General features: G+C 39.5%; 2 protein-coding genes and 1 pseudogene across 3 annotated transcripts; all 3 read right to left on the reverse strand.

Annotated features, from left to right (window-relative positions):
• Window positions 1-3,153: 3,153 nt before the first annotated feature.
• LOC122656319 lies at window positions 3,154-5,430 on the reverse strand (annotated as a pseudogene).
• A 2,046-nt stretch (window positions 5,431-7,476) lies between these two features.
• LOC122655746 (probable metal-nicotianamine transporter YSL6) lies at window positions 7,477-13,459 on the reverse strand. 2 transcript variants are annotated; one of them, XM_043850058.1, is made up of 7 exons: window positions 13,054-13,459; window positions 12,727-12,899; window positions 11,889-11,986; window positions 11,415-11,552; window positions 10,613-10,802; window positions 9,313-9,442; window positions 7,477-8,510 (listed from the first exon to the last, which is right to left on the reverse strand). In XM_043850058.1, exons 1-7 carry the CDS (start codon window positions 13,424-13,426, stop codon window positions 7,579-7,581), a joined length of 2,034 nt encoding a protein of 677 aa, XP_043705993.1. In that variant the 5' UTR covers window positions 13,427-13,459; the 3' UTR covers window positions 7,477-7,578. The 2 variants fall into 2 exon arrangements, with proteins under 2 accessions (XP_043705993.1, XP_043705992.1); XM_043850057.1 differs by having other exon boundaries at window positions 9,298-9,442.
• Window positions 13,460-19,258: 5,799 nt separating this feature from the next.
• On the reverse strand, window positions 19,259-26,875 carry LOC122656894 (glucose-6-phosphate 1-dehydrogenase, chloroplastic-like). Its single transcript, XM_043851587.1, has 10 exons — window positions 26,650-26,875; window positions 25,206-25,435; window positions 24,993-25,087; window positions 24,674-24,788; window positions 21,133-21,338; window positions 20,900-21,049; window positions 20,693-20,813; window positions 20,380-20,609; window positions 19,830-20,030; window positions 19,259-19,566 (listed from the first exon to the last, which is right to left on the reverse strand). Exons 1-10 carry the CDS (start codon window positions 26,840-26,842, stop codon window positions 19,323-19,325), a joined length of 1,785 nt encoding a protein of 594 aa, XP_043707522.1. The 5' UTR covers window positions 26,843-26,875; the 3' UTR covers window positions 19,259-19,322.
• Between the last annotated feature and the right edge of the window lie 174 nt (window positions 26,876-27,049).

Raw genomic sequence — 27,049 nt, forward strand, 5'->3', positions numbered from 1 at the left:
TGAAGTTATTTGGTTCTGTCTTGGTTTTGTTTAGAAAAAACAAAAAATAAATTATTGATTCAATTTGTTGAGATGTTGGGAGTTATATATAAGGATATATATATAGTCTTACATCATTCATTTGGGACTTTGCTGGACGTGTTTTAATATACCTTTGGGTCATCACCATCTATACTCTTGAAGTTTTGGGTTGGACTTTAGACACCTCGATTGTTGAGGTAAGGCTGAGTTTGTTGTTGTTTTTGTTTTAGAAACCCGGAGTGAGTGTCTAACTAGTCAATTCCCTACACCAAGTATAAAACAACTGCAAAATGTGATAGTGGTTGTCATCCACAGTACTTGTAACAAACTTATTTATTGCTTACCAAATGGAATAGGCAAGTAAGGTTCCTTTATGACTATGAAACTGCTTAGAACCACAGATGATCGATAGTAGTCCTACCTTTTCAGTTCTATTTCCTAACCCCACTAATTAAAGATGTTTCCACCTGATCACTCTTGCTCAACTTGTACAGTATGCAACAAGAGGGCCAACCAGCCCTTCAAAAGAAAAAACAGGTTACTACTCAATACAGAAAGAGTTATTATGAGAGAATCATCGAGAGAAGCTCTTCTTCATGAGGAGGGAGTTTTAAGTAGGTGACGCTTTGTGGAAGGCAGCATCAAAATCGTGCAAATGCCCAAAGAAGATGCTGCCCTCCGATGAGGGATGGGGCTCCTTTGTGGGTGCAGCTCACACCCGGCGGCTGAGAGCACCTTGAGGTGCGTTTCCAGGTGTTCTCAGCCATTGGATGTGCACTGCACGCTATGCCGCACCACAGAGGATCCGGGTCCTTGAGAGGTAGACATAAACCTACGTGCCAGGCCAAAACAACATAACAGAGAATCCCATGAAAGACGAAGGGAAAGCACAGGCCCAACTGATGCTGGATTGAATATAGACAATTTAGGGTAATGCAGATGTTGTAATGTATGGGTGGGACACCAGAATTTGACCCCAGCACAGAAAGTGGACCAACTTAATTCAACGGTCACTTTCAAACAACGATTGCTTTTCCCAAAATTACTTTTCATTAAGCTCTCACTCCTCTTTCCCGCTATTCTCTCCCTCCTCCCGAAATCGTTCCTCGCCCGCGAACCAGGTTTCTCTCACACCTCTGCAACCTGCGCTGTTGGAATACCATCGGAGATGGCAACCAGAGCCAGTGTAGAAGAAATCCTTGCTCCCACCCTCCCGCATCTTCTCTCCGTCAAGTTGTTTCTCGCGTATCCAAACCGAAGCAAAAGAAATCTAGGGTTTGACGATCTCTTTCTCACTCTAAGGTGTTTTGTTTTTCTGTTTTTGTTATTGGGTTTTTTTTTGCCTCCTTTTTCTGAACAACGATTAATTTGATTCCTAAAAACCTGTAATATCGATGGTATGTGTGTGTGTTTTTTTTTAATTTTCCGAGAAGAACAAAATCAAGAACTTCAGAAAATATGCAGAATCAGGATATTTCATATAGGATCAGATCAGAAGATCTGATCAGCCAAATAATCAGGTTGAAGGCCTCTTTAGGTAAGGCCTTGAAGACCCTAAAATATGAACTAGATCTAATAGTCAGATCTGATTTAGTAGGATATCAAATAAGACTGAAATAAGCTCTAAAAAAGAGCACCCACAAGGTATTATCAGGCCCTCTCAGAGATGAATCAACAAGGACAGAATGATAGGAATAACAGTAGATTGATGAAGGATAAGTTAACATAAATCAAAGAGTAAATCACAGCACAGAAGTATCAATTGCGAGGGGATTCAAACAATACCTGGGTTACAAAATAAAAACAAGGTGTGAGAAGAAAAGGAAGAGCTCCGACAGCGTGTTTTTGCAAAAATCTCCGCTGGTTTTTTGGTATTCCGGCAAAGCGAGAGGAGTGAGGGTAAGAGTTCGCCGAGAGAAGTGAGAGATAGGTCAGCGAAGAGCTCCAAAAGCGCAGGTTGCAAAGGTGTGAGAGAAACCAGGTTCAAGGGCGAGAGAACCGGCCACCTTCGCTTCTGAGACTGGGAGGAGTGGTAGCGGCACAGAGAACCTCTTCGCCGGAGGTTGCAGACCATCAACCACTTCGCCGGAGAAGAACGATTTCGGGAGGAGTGGAGAGAGGAAATAGAGAATAGCGGGAAAGAGGAGTGATAGCTTAATGAAAAGTAATTTTAGAATAGCGGGAAAAAGGAGTGAGAGCTTAATGAAAAGTAATTTTAGGAAAAGCAATCGTTGTTTGAAAGTGGCCGTTGGATTAAAAAATTACACGGGGAGGGGGACTTGAGGAACTTGAGGGGATAAAAATCCCAAATTCTAGTCCACCCCAAAGGTTAGACTGGTCGGCTGCCTTACCTCGCTTGGGCAAGGTGCTCGGGCAGGGGTAAGGTGATCTTTTCACCATTCTAATGTATCTGTAGGTTGCACGACAATACTGGGCAGGCGAAAGTAGAGGATTTCGATTAACCCAAGCCCAAGAAGCCAAGAGGGTGTCCTGCCCTATTTGTTGTAGAGGCATTAGTGGATGGATGCCTCTACTTTTAATCAATTTTTGGCCTTGAACTATATTGGGGTTGGCCTCGTTTGTAAGTGGACCCTGATCCTCCACTGCCGAGTTGCCAGGTAGGACTCTACTGCCAAGACACAACAAGATCGTCCGTCCTTTGACGCCAAAGCCGAAGCAAGCCATGATCCATGGCTTGTCTCTTGCTAAGCTAGCGCTCTAACTCATGAACAAGAGGAACCGGACTATCACATATTCAGATGGACATGACCACAATCTGGGATTCTTGGTTCATTTCTTTAATAGCTTCAATGAATATTTGCCTTAATTAAAACGAAAAAACAACAGAAACGAAAAACAAATTTGAGAAAATATTGCTTGCTTATTTCATTAAGAAGGACGAAAAGAAGACACAACAAACATTTAGTTCCCTAAAGGGAATGCTGCTTCCTGCTTATATATATATATAGTAGGTTGGTTGAAGCCATGAAGGTAGAAACTAAACCAACCCCAGAAAGAAAAAAAAAAAAAAAAAAAAAAAAAAAAAAAGAAGGGTGAAAGGGAAGAGGTCGAACGAACACAACCCTCAAATTATGTAATTTGGGTCATCATCATTCATCATTCATCAGTAACTCTAGAGTTCAGTCAGACTTGATGTCAGGGGACTGGATGGAAGAAGGGTAGAGGAATTTCTTGGCGCCGGTAAAGTGGAGGATTTTCTTGCTCAGAGCATCTGAACCATGACGGGTCCGTGAGGTACCTATACCCCCTGCTGGCGCTGTTGAGGATGGACTTTGCACATCCCTCCTCGGAACCCACTGGTACTATCCCTATTTGTACATCTCTCATCTCCTGGTCCACTTCCATCTCTCCTTCCTTCGTTAGGAGTTTCCCCTTGATCATCTCCGACTCAATGAACCCTGGTGTTACTATCGTGATCCCGACGTCTTCACCAAGTTAAACCCTCAATGTTGCATTGCTTGCCTGTACATTCCCCCCCACCCCCACCCAAAAAAAAAAAAAAAAAAAAACCCAGAAAATTCACCACCAACGCCAACAGAAAATAAATAATAAACCATAGCATCCAATAATACTATAAGAGAAGTTAATGAGAAAGAGGATGGTTGATTGCGTGTAAAATGTGAAAATTTACATTGTAAATGCTATATTTGGGTGTGGACAACCATCCAGCGGAGGAAGAATTCACAATGATCTTTCCCCTGTTCCTTTTGAGGTGAGGAACTGCTAAATGGGTTGTGTAGACCGACCCCCAAAAAGTTTATATCCTGCGCACGTAGTGGAAGAAAAATTAAGGCTGCCTTCACTTACAATTCCATTAGAGAGGAGTATTAACTCTTAGAAAAGAAATTATAGAGGCAGAGGAGCAGAGGAGCAGAGGAGGGAGACGAGGTGCCCGCTTGATAATTTTACGGGTGTTTTTGTTCTGGTTATGTGTTGAGAAACAGTAAAACAGTTTTTTCATTTTCTGTGTTGAGAAACCATTTTTAACCCGTTTAGTAAACCTGTTCTTGGAAACAGGCAAAACCCTTAATTTTTTTTTTAAAAAAAAATAATAAATAACAAAAGGATATGTTTGGCACATTTTTTAAATTTTACAAAAAAATATAGTGAACGAATATATGAGTTTTTAAAGGGCACACGTTTTCAATTTTCAACCAAGAAACGGCCAACATGTTCTGTCAAAAGTCTTTCAGAGAGCATAAATTTTGATTTATGTTTTCAAAAACAGTCACAAAAAACACTTTGTTATCAGAACGGAAAAACACCAGAAATTATTTTTCATAAGGTTATCAGCGGACTCAAGATTACCATCACCGGTGAGACGTTTGTAATGTCCGTGAAATCTTCAAACATGCAGAACGAAATCACCCCGGCGTTATTGACTAGGTGATCCACTGCAAAATAGATCGAACACCATGGAATGTAATAGACCCTTCTTCTACCATTATTAGTATGTATAAGCTCATCCAAACGAAACAGAGAGGTCGGGTGAGAAGTTGGTTTTTGTCGGTCCCTCTTACATCGGCCAAAGTGATCAATCATTATTGTTTTTAGGGTCCGGATCCATTATTCATTCAATAGAAACTGTTGTTGGATATTCTCCTGAGAAAAGTTAGAACATGATTTTTATGGACGGTTTAACAAAATATGTGCCAGTTACAAAATCTATTTTTTTATTAGATATATTTTCTCTTTGTGGTATTCTGCCTCTTGCTTGTTTTTGGTCCAAATAAGAAATTCTTAATGATAATTGGTTGTATTCACCAATTTTTGCAATAATCGCTTGTTCCACAGCGGGATTCACTGCATTTTATATGTTTCGGGTATATTTACTTACGCTTGATCGATGGACCGCTTACAATCGTCGAGCTTGGAAACGTCTGATCTGATCGTGAGTACACCGGGAGAGCCCAATTCACGAGCCCTCTCGGCAACTTGCTGGAGACTCTTCTCCCTTCTCGCAGCCAGGACTAGGCAAGCTCCTCTCTTCGCTTACTGATACGCAAGTTGCTGTAGTACAGTGAAATGGATCACAAATCAGTACGTGTGTGTGTGTAATGGACAAGCTTTCATATATAATGGACAAGCCGAACGTCTGTTCATTATCGATCTAGACACGACACTGACTTATAGAGAAGACAAATTAACCAACCTCACCGATGCCGGAAGAAGCGCCGGTGATGAGGGCGACCTTACCGGCGATGTTCTCGGGGAAGATGGATCTTATGATAAAGAGTGAAAGCTTGAAAATTAGGAATGGTGGTAGGACGAGGAAGAGAGTGATAAGAGTGGTCGGAGGAACCACTAAGTTCATGAACTGCTGAATCAGATCCATCATATGGCTGTGCACCACCTACACCACAAAGTCCTCTAAAACGTTAGTAATCACTCTCACTCAAAACTTCACGCACTCAGAGGAGAGGAAGACGAGTATGGTCTATGGATTATGGACTCCTAGACGTTGTTGTATACTTGTATAGGTAGGTGTGTGTTTGGGATCCTGATCCTCTACCGCGCGCTGCTCGTAGCGGTCTAAGCGTATCCCTGCCCAAATGCCTTGCCTGAGCAGGGGTAAGGTGGTCATTGTGCACACGGCCCAGTCTGCTCCACACGGGCTGCTACGGGCAGCTGGGCTGTAGACGATGCATTGGTGTGTGCGGCGTAGATTGGACTGTGCATGCAATGACCACCTTACCCTCGCTCAGGCAAGGCGTTTGGGTAGGGGTAAGGCGGTCTTTGCTTGAGCACGCAGCTCACTCTGCACCGCTCAGGTAGCTATGGGCAACGCGCCATAGAGGATCTGGATCCGTGTGTGTGGTATCACTTATTAGGAATGGCTCCTTAGAGGTGTCGGTGTGGGTGGTTATCACATAATTATAAAAACACCTAAAACACCCGTCAGTTTTGGATAATTACTAAAACCTTTTTACTTTAAAAAAAAGTTTTTTTTTTTTTTTTTTTTAATTTGGATAGAAAGCAAGGTTATTCATTCATACACACCCAACACCAAACATAAGAAAGCATAAAACATAAAACCGATATATAACATGATAAACTCAAGGTATATATATAGTATCCAAAACCAAGGAATGAAAACTGATCCGGTCTCACATATCATTGACTGGGTCATCCGGACTAGGGGTTGATTCACAACCACTTCTCTAAATAACAGGCTGTAAACACAGCTAAATTTAATCACATGCACAAACGTGCCAATAAAAGGATTGCCATACTGCCGACCAATTCCCAACTTTAAAAAAAACAAAGATAACAAATGCATCCATGCTGTTAGTTGTTTCCGTTGTTAATTGCAAACGCTAAAAGGTTTTAAGTCATTTTACGACCAATTAGAATGACATTATTGTCTTCGATCTTCTTTTTCTTCACCTCATCTTTTTTTTCTTTTTCCTGGTTCTCACACACACCCACCAACCCTCATGGGAGGTACGTGTAAAATTCCCCTGAATTTTGGATTTTGTAGATCAACAATTCCGCAATGCCCATGTCGAAATCTAGGTTGTTCTGCATTCCGCGTTGGCCGTGGCATCCAAAACTGATACAAATTATACAGCTCATGTGATTGAAGATGTTGATGTTGTAATAGAGGCTTCAACATAGACCCAACAATGCCATCTACATCAACTATACAAGGGGCTTTGTTTCTTTTTTCTTTTTTCTTTTTTTGGGTAGAAAGGAGGACAACTAGGGTTATAAAGAATCCAACGTAGACAAAGAACTATTGTTTGGCTTAGTAAGAATTAAAGAATTAGTTGGGAATTGGTTTAGGAGTTTGAGTGTTTGATAGCTGAGAAAGCAGCTTGATTGTAGAAATAACGACTTCACTTGTATGATTTAGGTTAGTTAATAGACCCAATAGCCACCAAATGTATGCGTTACATTTCATGGAAAAGCAATAATGTCTCATCTTTTCTTCAACCTTTGGAGTCCCCTGAAACTCGAATTCAATCCGCTGGTCCTGCAAGTCACAATCTTATCAAAAACCAACTGCCTCGCCATTTTGGTAGTTGGGTTGGGTGCCACATGGACTCAAGAACACGTCATACAGGATAACTGGATCTTTTCGCATCATCGTAAAAAAGGAAGAAGAAGGATAATTTTTAGATGATGACTCAGTGATCAAGGGCTATCTGATTCGATACGTAAGTCCTAAATTTTAGTTTACCCAAAAAAAAAAAAAAAAAAAAAAAGAATCCTAAATTTTAGCTCCCGTGTCCATTATTTAACCCTTTCAATTGGTGGCTGCCTTCAATCTTGAGCAGCAAATGCAAAATAATAGAATATTGGGGTCTAATCGATAAAAGGGTTTGTTTGATTCAGAACAATATATGGAAGAAAAGGATGAAATAAGATTTTGTGTTTGTGTGTCTGTTATACACATTTGGCCACCACATTTCACTACTAACTGACAATGCATACACCGAACCCAATCATTCCTATTATCAAATTGTATGTACAAGGAAAGCGATGGGTTCATAAATAAAAATTCTGAATGAAATCCCTAGTTAAGCTTGCTTGCTAACTACTTGAAGGCCCAAAGTACATGCAGATAGGAGGTTCAATCCTGAAGATGGAGAGAATGGCAGATGGTATTGTCCAGATGCCATCACCACATATTAGGCCCGATGCAACCGCTCCTGCATAATCCTCTGCACCCTTTTTGTTCACCCGCTCCCATATGAACAGGATCACAGTCCCAACAAACATGTCAATTGCAAAGTAAGCTCCAATGTAGAACGGAATTGCCATCGCCATGGGCACAGGGATGAAGCGAGATATTTTCGTTGGACTCACATCCCTTGCCAGGTTTAAGAGCACTGCCACCACGAAGAATCCACAACAGAAAGCCAGACAATGTTTAGGCAGCTCAGAGAAGCCTTCAACTCCCAGGATAGCCATTTCCCTCATTATGACTGCATAGGGGGCTTTGTAGGGGCCGTTAGGGTCCCCAACCTCAAAAGCACTCCAAAACAACCAGAACGTGAGAGGTGCAATCACACAACCCATGGCCGTCCCTATCAATTGGCTCACGAACATGGACTTGGCCGAAGACAGAGTGAGGTAACCAGTCTTGAAGTCTTGCATCAGATCTGCAGCGGTGGACACAATGGACATCATGACCCCAGACGCCGCCAACCCAGCTATGACTCCCCCATTCCTTCCCACCAAAGAGGCAAAGATGAAAAGCCCAATCTTTCCATAAGTAGATGCCAGGTTCCAGTCAGTAAGCCCAGTGCCATAGGAGTTGCAAAACGCAAGAGCTGGGGCAATGATATATGCGCCGAGTACCAGGTACCATTTGAGTGGTGGGAAGATCATGGGCATTGTTGCTGTGGATATTGCTGCCAGTCCCACATACCCAGAAGCCGCAAACCAGGAAGGTATACTATCTTTTAGGAATACCTCATCCTTTCTCCTTTCCTCCATCAACAACCTGGAAGTCTCATTATCTGCAAACAGCAATTATAGTCAGTAACAATCAATTTGCCAAACCAGAATATTGTTTTAAGTCATGGAGAGAAGCAACATCAAGGCTTCTATCTACAGTTAGATTTAGCTGTATCAGATATTGCAAAATGGGATGAGTAACATTTTTTCAGTACAGTCGCTGAAGCCTAGTGGCGTAGGTGAACAAAAATCTGTCAAATAGCTACTTGGGTTAGAAAGAAATCCAATAGAAGTGACAATTTTATGAGTAAATTATATTCCAGCCCTTTCTCTCTTTTACTCCCCCCCTAGTTTAAATAGTTTAGTATATTTGGGTTCTCACACTTGACCATACAAAATGATGAATGATTATTTACTCATATCACCATAGACATGCAAGGGATTTTGAGGCCGGTATGTAAACCTAGTAATGTTAGACCTTAGCTACAAGTTGGAAAAAAGACCTTGTTAATGCAAGGCAGGAATTTTTTTGAAGAGATTTGTCCCCCCCTCTCCCCCCAAAAAAAAGAAGAGCATATCCCTCTATTTACAAGGATTTCATTTTTTTTTATCTTTTGATAATTTGAGATATAACAAAACAATACTTAAAAAAGAAAGAAAATAAAAAAAGGGAAGAAATTATTACATTCCTAACATCTAAAAGTGAACTTAGGTTAAAATCATGAAAACCATGTATACAATCAAGAAGCAACAAGAAAACATGATTAAAAAAAACTAATAATCAAGATGTGATGCAATCAATACAAAACCAGAGTATTAAGAGGCATGGCTTCGGCACAAATCAACAACCTACTATATACCAACCTTGAATCTCGCTAACAATAGGAAGGTTCTCTTTTGTGCTCTTGTTGCACATTTCCTTCAGAGTTACTGCTATAATTTTTATCAAATTGTACAGTCCATCTCCAAGTATAAGAGATATAGCTATGAAGACCTGGCAAGTAAATCAAGCGGCAGCAATTTAGAGTGCACAGAATCACAAAACACCAGAAAATAAAGAAGATGAAGAAGCTCAGGAGTTTTCCCACTTTCACAAACTATAAGATTTTAGCAGCTCTTTAACTTGTCACATTCCACCATATTGTAGGAGGGAATTAGTAATTTAAAAGTTGACTGCTAATCTCACAAAGTCAGAAAATAATTTTTACATTCCATCCCCCTATTTTACAGGGTCTGATGCCCAGGATCCGTGTGCCATGTTCACATAGGGCAGTGAGACATCCTCACAGTCGTTTCTGTGAGGTTAGCAATTCCCTTTATAGGATAGCTTGACAAAACAAGTAATTGTACGATCCAAAACTTCAATAAACCAACCTAGCTACCATCCAATAATATATATACACTTCAGTTTTCTGGACCAACTGATGGCCCGGGCACTACAAGAAGAAGAATCACTCTACCAAACAAGACAGGATTTGACTGTTTTCCCCGGATTAGGCTTTTCTATGAATTTCCCTTCACCTTATTGGATGAGAGTCCTCAAAGCCGTTTTTTGAAATCTGGTACCAAGGATCATTGACACCAGTTTGAAATTCTAGGCAAGGCTAGGGCAGACAAAGGCTTGATTCTGAAAGCTTTAATGTATCAGCAATTACACAAGTTGAACTGTTGCTTCCACAGCTACCATCTACTTAGGGAAATTCTTGTCATACTTTTATACAAGCATGTACTGGATTAAGATCACACTGTGTAATGGCTCTTTGTTATGTACTTGATGTCTTGATCAAGATCACAGGTTCACTTGTCCAGGTCAGACTAAATTGATTATTAGTGGGTCTGAATAAAAAGCTGGTCTTACAATTGATTCACCCATTTTGAAGGCCATGTAACAAACCATCCAGTGCAACAGGGTTCGAGGGCCGAGGTCTCAGAACACTGCTTTTTCTCCCTCTAGTACCAGTCAGAACTTGCTTGGAAAGTGAGGTCATTTAGAGATATGCCTGTGTGCACGTCTGTGTGTGTGCATGAGTGCATGTGTGCATGTGTGCATGTGTGTGTTATTTGCAACTTGATTCATTTCGAATTAGTTATAAAGGGAGGGATAATACCGACACTAAGAAACTGGTTAACTGCGTTTGTTATCAGATAAATTATTCAAATATACCTTATATCCGTAGAGTCCTTTAAAGTCATTGGCACCAAGGTCAGCTGGGTACCAATCTCCAGCATGTTTAGAAATAAAGGGCCAAAGGAAACCCCAAGATATAATAGCCCCAAGAAGAAGTGAGCAGTTGACTATGTGGGGGCAGATAAGGCCACATCCGACATAAGTTGGGCTGAAGTCAAAATAAAATCTGCACAGGAAAAGAAGTGCATGAATCAACCAGCACAATGGATTGCTGCTTTTACTACTACTTGATTAGCTGCCTATTTTCTGTACTGTGGTTTTTTTTTTTTTTTGGGGTAGAAGTACTGTGGATAAGTTGGCTCCTTTGTTTCAGAGAAACAACTTAATGCAAATATGGAAACCAAACATACAATTTTCACATCCCAGAAACCAAAACTTTTGTGCACTGCATCTCATACTAATTTTTGTTTTGGAGGATCTTTTGATGGTTGTTGCATCCCATACATGTTGACCATCCAAATCTGCATCCAGACTCGTTGGTATGCCACCTCCAGAATTGACCATGGCCGAAGTTCACAACACAGGACCCTCTCACTGGAATGCGCATAATTGCTAGATTGAGCTTTCAATTTTTAGTTTTGACCTACAAGTTGAAAAGTACTGGTATCTTTTGTTCTTACAAGTTTGGTTGAGTTTGTTCTTCAGATTGGGCCTGTTACCCCTGAGTTAGGAGGCAGAAGATACCATCTAATTGGCAGGAGTAGGTAGATTTACCATAAAGAAGACAAATGACTAATAACAATAAATAAATAGATAAATAAAGGCATCAGAACCTTACGTTTGCTTAAAGGCTTCCAGACCAAGGCTAGGGAAATTATCGAAGCCACAGGAATCCCCAATACCACCAAAAAACCACTTAAAGCAGCTCCAACAGAAACTTATACTTAGATACTTCCCAAGGCAGTGAACTTGTTTCCTGCAATAAGTTGATAAACACTAAGCTTCTATCAGAAAGAAACAGTTGATATGGACAACTTTCTCAGACTATGTTTGCCAAGCAAAATAGTACCAATAACAAAGTAAAAAAAAGAACAGTGCTTACTGAACAATGACATTTCAGTAGTACACAAAGGATACCAAATGAAATTTTACCCATTCTGAACCAAATTACAGGAACACAATAGGAGAATACCTAAAACAGTAAGCTAGTGATTTTGCAATATGTATTAATATGTATGGATAGTGAGGTAATATTATATTCAAGTCCAGCTAAAAAGAATTTTTTTTCTGTTTTTATAAATGAACAGCTTACCCTGCTAGCTCAGCACCACTACTTGTATGGAAGCTATTTATTAGCATTGCTGTGGCTGTCCCACTGGGGTATGTGAGCTTGTAATCCATGACCATTACCTGCAAATTTCATGAGAAAAAGGAATAAATTTTACTACCATCATAGACAAGCTTCTGGGCTTGTATAATATTTCAATGTCAAAACAAATTATTCAAAATAGGTACATCACGGTCGAACACACTCAAGCAATTCAAACTCAACAATTTTTTTTTCTCTTCTTCATTTAGTAATTAAGTGTGTTGTACTCATCTACAAAAAATCCTAATAATCACTTTTCAATCAGGTACATAATAATTATTTCTTTTAGGAGAAGGCTGAGTTGAGTTGAGTACATAAAAATTATTTCTGCAAAACAACATTTCCAACACATAATTACATACCTCATATCTACTATATCACCAGCTCATGGGATTCATAAAGATAATCTCAGCAGGTGGAACTTCGGATATTTTATATAACAAGTATAGATGGCATTCCCAGTCACCGCAGATTGACCTGTTTCTAAATTGACTACAAGTTCTTTCAGTTAAGTATGTAAAGAGCTAGAATCTTCATCATTTCATCTTAGATTTTGTGAGTGTCCATCAACTAACAAATTCATTTATTTTCCCAATGATGCTGGCTGCAGTATGTAATCTCCAACTAGACCAAGACACAGTATAGCTATCTAGGCAAATGGCTGAGACGTGAGGGCTTTTTTGCCATGCCTTCTTGGTCCCTGCTTCAGGAACAACACATTTACAGGATCCTAATTTACCATCCGTTACGGCAATTACAGAGTTAGAAGAGGTATACATACCTTACGAAGTGGAACAAGGCTGAAGAGGCCAAGAAAACTGACAACAAACATGAACCCAATCATCCAACCCAAGGCCGGATTTTTAACATCTTCCGCCCGGTTCCCAGGATAATCAATACCAATGAGTTTGTACGTCCTCTCGTCCATTGCAATCATGTAGGAACCAAACCCCCCTGTCACAGAAACAAAGCATCACAAAAATGAATAATTCATCACAAGATAATTTGGAGGTAAGTTTGCGGAAAAGAGGGAGATGGGGAGGGGGGGAAAAGAAAAGAAGAAAGAAGTGGTTAGAAAAGAAAGAAAAGGCGAAATGAAACAAATTACCGCTAAAAGCGAGGCCGTAGCAGGCGACGACACAGGTCTGGATGACGGTATTCTCCTGGCGGGTGAAAGGGGTAACAGAGAAGCCTAATTTGGAAAGGAAGCCAGTCCAAGATTTGACGAAGAAGAAACCGAGCAAACCAGCGGCAACATTGAGGGAGGGAATGATACCCACAGTGAGGTTGAGCTTGTTGGTTATGATACAGAACAAGGTTCCCAGAACGAGACTCACAACCAACCCTCGTATGGTGATTTGGTTTTTCCATGGTGGGATCTCCTCCGCAACCTCGAATTCAACCTCCCTGCTGGTCTTCTGAGATTCCAGCAGCAGCGGCTCCGATATCTCCACCTCGCTTGCCGCATTCTCCGTCCCCATGTTCTCTCGTCTCTCTTTAACGTGTCTCTCTCTCTCTCTCTTTCTTCCCCAAGTCCCACCACCCTCCTCCTGAATCCAAGAACTCAATCCAGATATGCAGACAATTTATTGACAGAATCCTCTACACGATTATTAATGAAGTAATTAAGGATTAAGACAACCCCCAAAAACAAAAAATCATCGGGAGCCAACTCTCTCTCTCAATTGAACCGTGAACGGTTGTCGGCATCTCAATGATCTCATTAAAACCATTTGAGCAAGTAATTTAGTCACATTCAAGATTTTGGTTTTCTTCTTTTTATATTAATTTACACCCTCCTTTTAAATCTACATATTGGATTATGAAACAAAGATATTTTCCTCGTTCTATTATTTTATTTGAGATTTTTTTATTATTTTTTTTATCGAATTATTTGGAATCGGTTTCTTGATTCCTATTTACGGATATATCCCTGAAGATGCTATTTTCAGTGCATGTATTGGAGGTGTTCCTATTAACCCAACCTCCTCTGAGAGAGGAATCTCTCCACTCATTCATTCAACTACGGGGAGGCTGGACACACATCCCTAAGTGTTGACAAGTGTTAGGATACATGTTCAAGTCCTACAACCGTTGGATGAATGAATGAAGAGGAGTTGGAATGGATCCGAATCACCTTCCAGAATAAGAATGAGGAGCGCTTCAAATTCAACAAACTAAAAAGGGTTAATTTCACGGATACCCCTGTAAGTATATAATATATCACAGACATACAATATTTTGAAGAAATATCATAAACTATCTTTACTTTATGTTTTTATTTCAATTTAGTCCACTCTGTTAGGTTTGTGTCGTTAAATCGATGTTAATTCTTTCATAATGGCAAAGTTACTCTTACCACCGGGTGAAGGGTAAAACCCCAAATTACAAAACACTCTCTTCATCGTCTTCGTTGGTCTGAAGGCGGAAGAATCAAGAACAGGGAAAAGGGGCTTTCTGTGTTACCTTGTGAAGGAAACGAGTGGCCGAGTCAAGGATTATCTCTTTCTCTCAGTTCAAACAAGCCTTCTAGTATTGGATTACAGTCGTTTGAGCTCAGAGAAACGACGAGTCATCAACATCAGTATATGCCGGAAGATGGGTTTTTGGGAAAAGTTGTTGCAAATGATCTTCATCAAACACAAACTCATCACTTCGAGCTCAAGAACTCAAAGTACTTGGTTCCTGCTCAGTAGCTCTTGAATGAGTTCTGTAAACTCAGAATATAACAGACAGATCAACTAAAGCAGAAGCCCTAGAAAACCAATCAATGGGAAGACGAAAATAGTTCTTGCATGCAATCTCTTTACACCCCAGGCCTTCTTGAATTGCAGAAACGAAAAGCTAAATTGATTTCCATGCCTGAAGAGGTATTCTATTTGATTTCTTTTCATCTTATTTTTACTCCCAATTTCTCTGGTAGATGTTCTTTTCATCTCTGTGGAAAGTTGGAAACTTGACCCTATTTTTACATGGGAGGTTGATTGATTGGGTCTCAAGACTTGATTCTTGAACTAATTGAGCGACTGCAGGCCTTCACATTAATACTCACATCACGACAATTCGAGCATTTCATTAATTTTCTGAAATTTCTATTATTTTTCTTTTCATGGAATCTCACTATAATACTGTATGTTTTCTTCCTCCAAATTCTGTTGCTTATGTGGATAGAAGATACAGGCAATACTGTGACCGGATGAAGGCCGTGATGTCATCTTTTGAAGCAGGCCGGTGCCAGAGCTGCAACGGTGTATTCTGCGTCGATTTCTAGGTGTCTGAGAGTTGGGATTGTGGGACAAATAAAGGCAACCAAGAAAGCAATAGGGGAGAAAGACCCAGTTGCACCAGGAACAATGGGGTCAAAATGGACATTTCAACTTTGAATGCTAATTGTGCTTAACGTCAGGGGATGGTTGATATTTTGATAAGATTTGGTATGTCCATGATATATTGTATACTTATAGGGGTATCCGTGAAATTAACCCAACTAAAAACTACCAAAGAAGTTGTTGAGTGGAAGCAAAGTTTTTTTTTTGATAATAAGTGGAAGCTAAGTTTGACACTGTCATGCTGATCTGTTTTTTGATTAATAAACAAAGGAAGAGAAGGAGATGATGGGCAATGAGTGGTCCCGACTTCCTGACACGGTGATGTCAAAGCATGATATTATTGAATCCGCCCAAGGGTGATAAATAGATAGACAGACGGGTTGTATGGGGAATTGGGAATTGGGAATTGGGAATTGGGAATTGGGAATTGAGAGAGCGGCACAGGAATTCATGGCAGGGCATCAGGGCATGGCCAATTGGCCATGGATGGATGACTTGTGTGGAACCCTTAACTATAATTAAATTCTAGCCTTATTCCATAGTGAGGTCATTGTTATTTCCTTACTTAGTTCAGAATAACATGCAGCAGTTCAGTCCCATTTCCACCTGAATTCGGCTTCATCCTAAGAATTACTTTCATTTCTTTTGGTTAGATAGAAATTTTTTTATTTATTTTTAGTAGAATTAGTATCAATTTAAATTTAAACAGTTTATAATATTTTATTAGAAAAAGAAACACTAACCAAAGATGCATCGATCATTTCACACCCAACTGTGCCTAAAAGCAGATACACATCGAGGCACAACACCACTTAGGGTTCTTTCTCCCTAATTTCTTTTAACATAGCAGTGGCTGAGGTACAGCCCAAGGGGACCACACACGCTTGAATGGGGTTCAACCATCTCTGGCCCTCTCTCACGCACTTTCTTTCCCTTTCTTCTTTTTATATTTTCTTTTCTTACTTCTCCTATTTTCTCTCTCTCTCCCTCTCGGATTTTTTTCCTCTGAGGTTCTCTTTAGAGATATTCGACATGTGTCAGAGAGAAATCCAACGACTGGCTTTTCATGACATGTTTACTTTGGTAGTTTCTATTGAATGTGTGAGTCTCTCTCTCTCCTCTCTTCGCTCTTTTCTCAAAACCTCTCTCTTCTCTCTCCTCTCTCCACTCTTTCCTCAAAACCACTCTCTCTTCTCTCTCCTCTCTCCACGTAAGCAGTTTCATTGTGAAACTGCAACTTTCACGTCTCCTCTCTCTCGTCTCTCTCCTCTCTCTATACTCTCTTCTCTCACATCTCCTCTCTCTCATCTCTCTGGATTCACTCTCGACCCTCCATAAACATCCCGAGAAGAGTGACGATCGATCAGTCTCGCTCCACTACAAGTACTCCAATATGTGTTTGTGATTTTTTTTTCTTTCAAAAAACGTTTCTGGTTGTTGGTTTTACTTGTATGTTCCCTGGTTTGCAATTGAGAGAAATCACTTGATCCAACTCCTTTCAAGATGAAATTTCACGCATTGATTTGTAACACCTAAACCCGACGAGGAATAATCAACAACCGACCCCGATTATCAAATATTTACTTAAAAATAAATGAATGAAACTGTGAAACTCACTGGCGAAGGTTAGAAAGACTAGGTCTGGTCTCACGTTGCTATCTCAAGAATCAGGATAGAGGATAGCTTACTTTTGGGATGATATTCAAGAGATTTAATCGTCCTAAGGAAGCAAACTGTTACCCAGAATTCAGACCAAATGGCTGAAGACCGAGAAGTTCCAACATAATAATCTTCCAAGTCCAGAATACCATTAAAACAGATAGGATTAGCAGTAAGACAAAAAAGCAGAGAAGAGAAACTTAACTTTCCACATCCTTGTTGATTTTCAAAGTGTATGTCTAGTAAAATTCATGTGGATATGCGTTCCTTTCCACATCCTTGTTGATTTTCATTGCTAACTTTGTTTGCAGCTTGTTTATGACAAGGATACATTCACACCAAATGATTGCATAGGAGAGGCTGAGATTAACATCCAACCCTTGGTCACTGCTACCAAAGTTCATGAGAATTCCACCATCCCTGAGTACATTGAGCTCGAAAAATGTATAGCTAACAAACACATTGGCTTGGTAAAGGACAACATTATCAGCCTAGTATATGGAAGGGTAAAGCAAGAAATCACAATCAAGCTGCAGCACGTTGAGCGTGGAGTGTTAGAGATTGAGCTTGAATGTGTTCCTCTTAGTCAATGAGGCCAGATTTATTATTATGTAAATTCAAATGCACAAAGAGTTGTTTCTATAATGCCAACAACACACTAGAATTTGCATCATTGGAGAGAGGAGAGAGAGAGAGAGAATCACACGTTCAATGGAAACTACCAAAGTAAACATGTCATGAAAAGCCAGCTAATGGATTTCTCTCTGACACATGTCGAACATCCCTAAAGAGAACCTCACAACCGTATGGGTGAGGGAACCTTAGAGGAAAAACATCCCTCTCTTGGACACTCTCTTCAGCCACCAACCGTCCAGTTTGCTTTAATTATTTGTTTATTATTTTTTCTTCCTTATCTACTTCATCTTCTTTTCTCTATCCAAGCTTTGGGTATAGCGAGAAGTTGCTCTGACAGATTCAATCGGCTGGATCCTATCGATCTGATCCCCGATTTCTACTTTAAAAAAGGACATATTCAGTGCACAAGGCTCCCATGTTTAGCAGGCTCTTATTTAAGGGCACTGTTTTCTATGTTGCAACGCAGGTTGCACACAGGCACATGGGGGTGAGTACCTAGACGCAGCTTGCGCTGCGGCACAAAGAACATTCTCCCTATTCAAACCCTAGAATTTGATTTCAGAATGTAATAAAATTTAGATAAGTATTGGTGAGAGCTCAAGCTAAAACAAATGATCTTAGTAGCTCCAGCCCTCAACCGATATTAATTGCTCGCCAATTCATAGTTGGAGAGTTGCGACCATTCAGAGCAAATAGTTGGGCTGTGGATAATTGGGCTCAAACCCCAATGTTCTAACACCATATAAACCCAGCCACTATGGTGGGTACCACATTCCGGTTCCAGATGTTTGAAGTTTGGAGACAGCAGGCCAATTGTGAGTTGCAATCTTGGTTCCAAGTATCGGTATTAGATTGCCTGATACTGTATCGATGACATAATACAGACAATGGATAAATCGATAATACCTATTTTTAAAAGAGGATCAGGGGCAAATTTATCCGATCTTTGCCGATACCGTATCGGTTTCCAAGTTGATCGATACCTGTGTTATGATACTGTGCACTAAAACCATGGTTACAATCCTCGTATTATTCCAAAAAGAGTTTTTTCATTGGAAGTTTCATACCTATATCATTTTCTCTAATGGAGGTGAAATTAACTTTAATTACAAAATAAAATTTTCAATAATTATGATTACATAACTACAAATGAAATATTTATTTTTAATTCTTCAAACCCAAGAATTTGACTCTCTCTTTTTTTTTTTAATTCATAAAATAAAAAAGTGAGATAATCTTTGGTCCAGACCTCAGACGGTGATACAGAGCCATATCCTTCAAACAAAATCAATTGCAAAAAAGTGGCCAAAAACAGCTTCACTCTTACCTTTCATACTTAGCCTCTCCCTGGGATAATAATGATCAAGGAACATAAGTGTTATACAGACCTCTAATTACTTATTAGTGCTCATAAACTTCTACCCTCTCCAGTCTCTCGATTTATTTAAAGTTTAAACACCCCCCAACCCCCCCCCCCCCCTCCCAAAAAAACACAAAAAAAAAACTCCTAATCTCCCTATGAATGGAGGAACTTCAGCTGTTTAATCATTCTTTACACTTCTTTTTCTCATCCAAATAAATGAAGATCATTTCTATTACCATCTAAATGATATTCTAGTGATAAACATACTAAAAATGGAGCAATCAATGCCTTCCCTCTCCCCCCCCCCCCCCTCTCCTTTTCCTAACCTGTATCCCTCTAGTGTGAATCCAAACAGTAACGGCAGCAAATCAACCATCAGAATTGTAGTTGCTATGCACCAAGGTCCCCCCATCGCACATTATATCTAGCTGCAAGGTAGTGGGCACCCACAGGTCCTCGACTCCCGTAGGGGTAGTACTCAGGTATTATCTTATTCTCCTCCAACTCTTTCAATACGGGGGTGAAGAGCTTCCATGCCGCATCCAACTCATCACTCCGAATGAATAGCCTCCTCTCTCCTTCAATAGCATCAAGCAGAAGCCTTTCATATGCATCTGGAATCTCCTTAGAATACCTACACAATCAACCAAAATCTTTGTTACAAATGAAACACAATTGTATTTGACAACAGTGAAAGGATAATTAAAAAAAAAAAATGCCAGAAAATCAAACACAATCTAAAGGTAGCTTGTTAATTTTGTTAGGCTATAACCAAATAAGTAGAAACCATTTTCACAGAAACCATAAGCCACCCTGAGGGTTCTTGGTCTTTAAATTACAGAGGCAGTCATTAACAAGTTCATCCTCTATCATCTACAAGGAGGTTTCAGAATTTACCTTGCTGCATAGTGAAGATTTAGCTGACTGTTATCCAACCTCATGCCCAAACCAGGGACCTTATTATTAATCTTCAAATAAATAGCCTCATCAGGTTGAACCCGAATAACAAGCTCATTTGTTGCTTGATCAAGATCGGTTCCAAAACTCTTATTGTATAAATTACCAGGAACATGCCTGAATTGCACCCTTATCTCGGCACTGAAAAAGATGCACACACAATTACACTTTTCTCAAATTATTTGTTCGAAAAGAGCACACACACTCTCTCTCTCTTGGGGTGGGGGGAGTAGAGGAAAGACAACTGATATGATGCTTAAGGCTATGTTTGGATGCCAAGAAAAGAAAAAAAAATAATCAGACAAAAATCATGATGATTCAATGATTGATTTATGTGTCTATCTCTTTCCTTCAAATTCAGAATTTATTGAATTTTTTCTTCTCTTTTCTTTTCTTGGCATCCAAACATAGCCTAAATGAATAATGTGGAAAGCTAGTGACCTAGTGTTCTAATTAAGTGGACCAACAATACATTAGTACTCCTACATACCTCTTAGTATGTAACGCCTTCCCAGCTTTCAGTAGAAATGGCACCCCATCCCATCTTGCATTATTAATAAAAAGTGCAGCTGCTGCAAATGTTGGAGTAAGGCTGTCTTTAGGTACTGTTTTATCATCTGTGTAGGCTGGGTACTTAATACCCCCTTTGGTATGGCTCTTATACTGCCCTATCACCACATTTTCGAGTAGCAAAGGCTTCATTGAGCGAAGAACTTTAACCTGCCAAACAGAGAGCAAATTAACAAAGGAAGTCTTGTGACCTACATTTCAGAAAAGTACAAGCTTCTGTTTTCTTCAAAAACCTTTTCATTCCGGATGTCTTCTGCATCCAAGCTGACTGGAGTTTCCATGGCAAAAAGGGCTAGTATTTGAAGCAGATGGTTCTGCATAATGTCCCTTATAATACCGTAATGGTCAAAATACCTGAATTTAATAAAGAAAGTAAGAAACCTGAAGCCCCCTAAAAGTTCTGAGGCCAATATAAATGCCAAATTGTAAAGGAGGCTTACCCTCCTCGTCCTTCGGTGCCAAAATCTTCAGAGAAAATCAACTGCACATTTCTTATGTACTGCCTTGACCATAGAGGTTCAAAAATGAGATTGGAGAAGCGGAGCACAGATAGGTTCTCCACTAGTTCCTTTCCCAAATAGTGGTCAATCCTGCAGTAAAAATGCGACACCAATCATGATAAGAGTCCATAATCATTTACCTACAAGAGGCCACTTTAGTTCAGGAAAGTCACCTAAATATTTGGTCTTCTTCTAAGTATTGCTTCAATCCTCTTGTCAAAGCAGCGGAAGATTCAGAATCCCGTCCAAAGGGTTTTTCCACAATAACCCTTGTCCAGCCGTTGGTAGAAGAAGCCGATGAGCTTGCACATCTTACCGCATCAATAAAGATATTGGGTGGAATTGATAAATAGTAAAGGCGATTTGAAACCCTACCACCCTGCATGACCAAATTGTCATACTGTCAAACTGGAAGATGAGTACCCAAAAAAGAAGAAAGAAAAAAAGGAAGATAACAGTGATGCTTAATGGATAGAAAAATGAAATTAGCCTTGACTAATTACTTCTTAACTGTACAATTCAAAACGATCCATTTATGAGTTCCCAAGATTTGCAATAGCATATACAGATATATACTAAATTTTGATGCAACAAATAGGAATGAGAAAATTACTTGGACACCCCCTGTACTATGGTCTAATTACTTAATCTCCCCAACGTTTGAAACAATTACTTGAACACCCCCTGCAGTTTACCATTTCTTTCAAGTAGGTCAAGTCCGTCAGTTTAGTGATGATGTCATTGGTTAAATTTTTTGTAATGCCTAAACTACCCTTAAAGGGTACTGAAGTGACAGACTTACCTCCTTTCCACAAACAAAAAAAAGAAAAAGACAGATTTACCCCCTCCTTCTTCTCCTTCTTCTTCTTCTTCTTCTTCTTCTTCCTGCAACCATATCTGGACTTAATCGCATCAAACACACCCTTGAGCTTCTCAGGATTGCGACCCACCAACACCAAATTAAGGTGTTTCTGGGCCAACTCCAAGGCCAACCCCTTTCCGATGCCGTCTGTAGGTCCGGTCACAAGTGCTCAGGAACTGTATTTCTTGAGATCCTTTGCAGGTCTCAAGAAGTAGATGTAAACCCATCTGAGGGACTCTAAGGCAGACTTGAGCACCAGGAGGAAACCCAGAACCAAGGGCACCCAAACCCAAAAGGGCTGAGCTTTGATATAGAACTCCATCTTTCTTCCTTCCTGGAGGGTGAGATTCTGTAAGAGCCAACAATGGAGATAGATTGAAGAGTTGTGCATAGCGGACTCCTACTTATGATTCCAATTTTTGCATTCTCTTATTGAATTGAATTAGGTATTAGTCATCCTCTCACATCTCTGTTCCATTCCATGAATCGCCAATCACCACGCATTCGAGTTGTACGTCTCAGATACAGTGAATGATTAATGAGCAGTGGCGGTGAGACCGTGATCTTTCCTGCTTAATTAATGATGCATTGATTAAACTCACTCCTAGTCCAGACATCGATCCCAAACCTACAAACGAACCTCCTCTGAAGTCTTTTATGTCTCAAGAACCATTCTTCTCATGGATTCGGGTGGTTTGGACAGCGGTGAGAGAAATGTTTGGTCTAAGAACAGATTGGTTTCTCCAAAACTCAATCTTGTAGAAGAGAAAAAGGAAAAATCAGATTCAAACCCTTAATCTGAAAATCGATTAAGGGTTTTGGGTTATTTTGATTTGAAATTTGTTTAAGAAAAGAGAAATTTTCCGAATCGATTAGGGTTTGCAATCAGTAGGGGTAGGGGCAGTGGGTTGCATGAGGAAGAAGAAGAAGAAGGAGAAGGGGGTAAATCTGTCAATTTCACTGTTTTCTATTGAATAGGTGATAAGGGTAAATGGACATTTCCAATTAAACACTAACAACAGACTAACACCGTCAGTTTTCGGGGGTGTCAAGTAATTGTTTCAAACGTTGGTAATCGTAAGCAAAATGCTTACGGCCACAGTACAGGAGGTGTCCAAGTAATTTTCTCAATAGGAATTAACCAATGGATATTGATTTGGATATTCCACCACTGACATAATGAACATAATTTTGTTATTACTTAACCACAGAACCATAGAAAGACCATATACCATGGCGGAGATGAAGATCAACTTTACAACAATTCAGTGGGTGAGCATATGGTTGTAAGATCTGGGAAGATCCTTGCCTAAACTCACCATATGCACTAAAATGGAGAAAGAAAAGGAATGGGATATCCATTCTCGAACCTAAGATAAATTCTACTACTTTCAGTGACATGTTATTCAAGAAACACCAGCACCAGTCTATTGAAAGTGTAGTAGAACGCTGAGTGGTAAAGGATCACCAAAAAAGAATCCACAGTTAGCCACCTTGTACTTTTTAGTCCAGAGACACATCAAGGCAGGTGTAACAATTTGATGCATCTTGTCACTCAGTAATCATTTCATATATCTGGACTCAAATTATTATTAGACTCAATAGAAAAACTGTTGCCTCATTTTTAATCAATGTAGAGATAATCAGCAATCAATCAGGAAATGAGTATCACTATGTGAAGTAACAACAATGTAGCCACTAAGAAGCAACAATGTAAGTCTACAAGGATATGTTCGCAATGAATAAGTAATTAAAAGATGCTCACATAATTATAAACTACTGAAATCTTGCGTCAGATATTAAAGATGGAAAATGTGGCTGCATAAACCAGCATCTACAATTCAGTTTAGCAGAGCTAGAAACAATCAGGCATCAATATAAGGAATGGAGCACCAAATCCAATACTTGAATGGCATCATTAGTTCATTCGCCAGATTTCAAAATTTTTTAATGAAATCATGATCCATAGACCCTCAAAGCATTTACAAAACAAAGAAATAATAAGTTTTTGAAGGATTGCAACAACCAGCTTATAGAGTTTATGAAAGGGATTTAGATGAACCTTTCACTCTTTATAGAATGTTAAGGATAAACTTTTTTGTGGCTAGTACTTCTAATGAATTCAAAAGAATGAATGTCACCTATCATTGGGACTGGAAAACTTGCTGTCTTTAGATTGTAACATTTTCCACAGCTCTACTGAAGGGCTTATGTAGTTATCCTGGGCCTTCTCTATGGACATAGAACACATGGTCTAAACTCAAGTTGCAAAGCCTAATCTCAAATACTAGGGAGTTGGCCTGATGAATTCTTTTCCACCATTGTACTGCCATGTTTTCTGTCAATCCTATGTACTGGTATCTTTTCTCATCACTTCAGCACATGAAGAACAAAAAATACAAATAAAGAATTCTGCCACCACAGATACACACTCATAAAGGATACAATCGACACAAAACAGTGAAGATTCTAACGAAGACATCGGTATTCTGAGTTCCTATGTTTAACAATATGTAAGTAAAGCACATAGAGAATACTGAGATATTCCTAATTTAACAATCTTACAGTGCTTGGTCTCAATTTGTTCTAATATTTTTTATAATAAATCTTCAGGTTATAGACACATTTATACATGCAAACCAATGTTAAACACACTGCCTTTGAAATCCAACCCAAATACAATTATTCTTTTGGAATAAGCAAGAAATTGCTGGAAGTAGGTTTAGTACTGTTGGAATCTTTTTATAAGACCAGGTCAAAATATGGAATGGATGACCAAAATATCGGCTGGCCCAAGAACAACTCTAACTTGGTAAAAACAAGCTTCACAATCTGAACCACACCGGCATTACCTCATGTTCCTTTAGCTTCTTGTCTAGCTCTGCAAAATTTTCCTCTGAATCATACTGACCAGAATGGTAAAAGCACCTTTTTAGGAATTGATCCATCTTTTCACTACAGTTCTCCCTGAAAAAAAAAATGATGTGGACTAAATATCACGAAGAAAAAAAACAAATGCAAATCCCAGTTTTCAACAAACAACAGAACAAGCAATGGACTATGATAAAAAGACATCAGCTTTCTTACATCTTACAAAAGAGAAAAGTGGTTACAGATATTTATACCAAAACGTAAGCCTAAGTCAAGAACAAGCATCAGAGAAAGGATCACCTTTTATCGATTCTACAAGTAAGGGTCTTGCTAACCATGTTCCTCAGTTCTGCATCTGTCATCTTACTCCGAGCATAACCAAACACAGTAAAATGCTGTAGCACAGAAACACACCAGATTCAAAGTTAAAAATACCACCTCAGCAAAGAAAGAAAATAAAAGTGGGGAAAAAAAGGGGGAAATATTTGACCCAAATCACAGAATAAGCTAAACCTCGGGGAGGCAATCTTCATAATAAAGTGCAAAAAGAGCAGGAAATATCTTCTTCTTCGCAAGGTCACCAGAGGCCCCAACCACAGTAATGCTGACAGTGGACTTCTCTTTGAAATCAAAACTTGCAGCATCTTTACATTCCTCTGAAGATTTTACTTTCAACAATTCATCTTTGAATCTTGTCACAGGAGTATCGTTTGCAGGCAATGATGCAGTTACTTCCACTTCGCCTGATGCCAAATTTGCAATGTGAATTAAATACACAGAGACAGATCACAAGTATTATCTTTCTCCAGTGAATCTAGTAAAAGAAAACACAGAAAATGAACAGGCATGTCTAAAAATGCAAATTCTTTAAATTTAATCTTAACTCAAACAACCCATATCCCCAATATTTGGCATGAGGTATAGAAATCCTGTTTTGGATCGCATGTTCTCCATCAGAAGCATCCGTGTCGTTGCTCACTACTTCAACCCAAGTCATTTTGGGTCTTCTCCTTGCCTTTGTCCTTGTAATGCCTTCAACTCACACTACATCACCATGCAGTCTAAAGATTCTACTGCACATGACTGACCCATCTAACCTTCCTTCCATTTGTAACTTATTGCTTTAAGTTCCCATAGATGCATTCATCTGCAATCCTATGTTTTTTAGTTTCTCCAACCCCAGACTAAACGTCGTCGTCTTGCTCCTAATTGATGCATTCCCTCGTCTTATTGCTACCTATTGGTGCTACCGTATAGTTTTCGTGGTTGTGATTGCATTACATTCTAATTCCTACCGTTTCTACTTTTGCCACTAATTCCTCCCAAATTCCCCAGTACTTGCTTGCTTATATTTGTGCAATTTCTTGGTTCTCTCAGGATTTTTACAACATAAAGAGCAACTAATGAAAGACAACAAGGGAATATAAGTTAAGGAAGCAGCATAAGGAACCAGAGAGTAGAAGTCTTCCAAATGAGATAAAAGAGACCCAAGATGAGAAACTGACAGCAAAAACAAGTTGAAAAGGGGGGGGGGGTGTTTGATAACCGAGATGCAGAAAAATGGAACTCCAACTGGTGTCAAATGAAAAAATATAATGCCCTGACTCACCAAAGAAAAGAGAGCAAACCACCTTAGATAAAAACCTCAGAATTTGACAGGAGACAGAGATAACTGCCAAACGATAAAGTAGAACATATGCACAACTAATCAAGAAGAAATCCACTTAATTAAACAAGGAACGAGGAACGAAGCAGAGGCAGCAAATGAAACACATAAATAAATACAAAAAACCAAAGGAGGAAAAGGTTAAACTGACCCCGCATCTTAAATCTGAAGATTAACCAAACAAACAGGTTAAAGCAGCTGAAAGAAGAAGGGAAGTAGAGAAAAGAGGGGGGGGAAAGACCCAGCAACAATGAAAACCAAGATGTCATTAAAATATAAAATTTGACCAACCCGCTTGCATGCGAACGATGTTGTGGCGTTGATTTCTCGGAAACTGAAGAGAGACATTCTTTATGTGAAATCTTTTAGGGAGTGCAGAAACTGTAATTCGTTGTTGATACCCAGATGATGAAGAAGAGGAATATATGGTAAGACGGGAATAATTTACCGAGGAAGAGCAATTTGGAGAATAGAGGGTCGACATCTCACTCTTCGGGTTTCAGAATAAAAGCTTTGTTGCTGGTCGCATATATGGAGTTTCAGAATTGAAAGAGAAGGAAAGAGAGAGAGAAAGGGCGTTTCGGAGACAACGAGGGTGCTCCCTTGAGATCCCCGAAGGGCAAGTCGAAGGAGAAATGTTCATAACTGGAGACTAATGGGGTTTAGACATTGAAAAGAGACAAAACTAGTT

The sequence above is a fragment of the Telopea speciosissima genome, chromosome 3 (assembly GCF_018873765.1).
Source record: "Telopea speciosissima isolate NSW1024214 ecotype Mountain lineage chromosome 3, Tspe_v1, whole genome shotgun sequence".
NCBI classification, from domain to species: domain Eukaryota; kingdom Viridiplantae; phylum Streptophyta; class Magnoliopsida; order Proteales; family Proteaceae; genus Telopea; species Telopea speciosissima.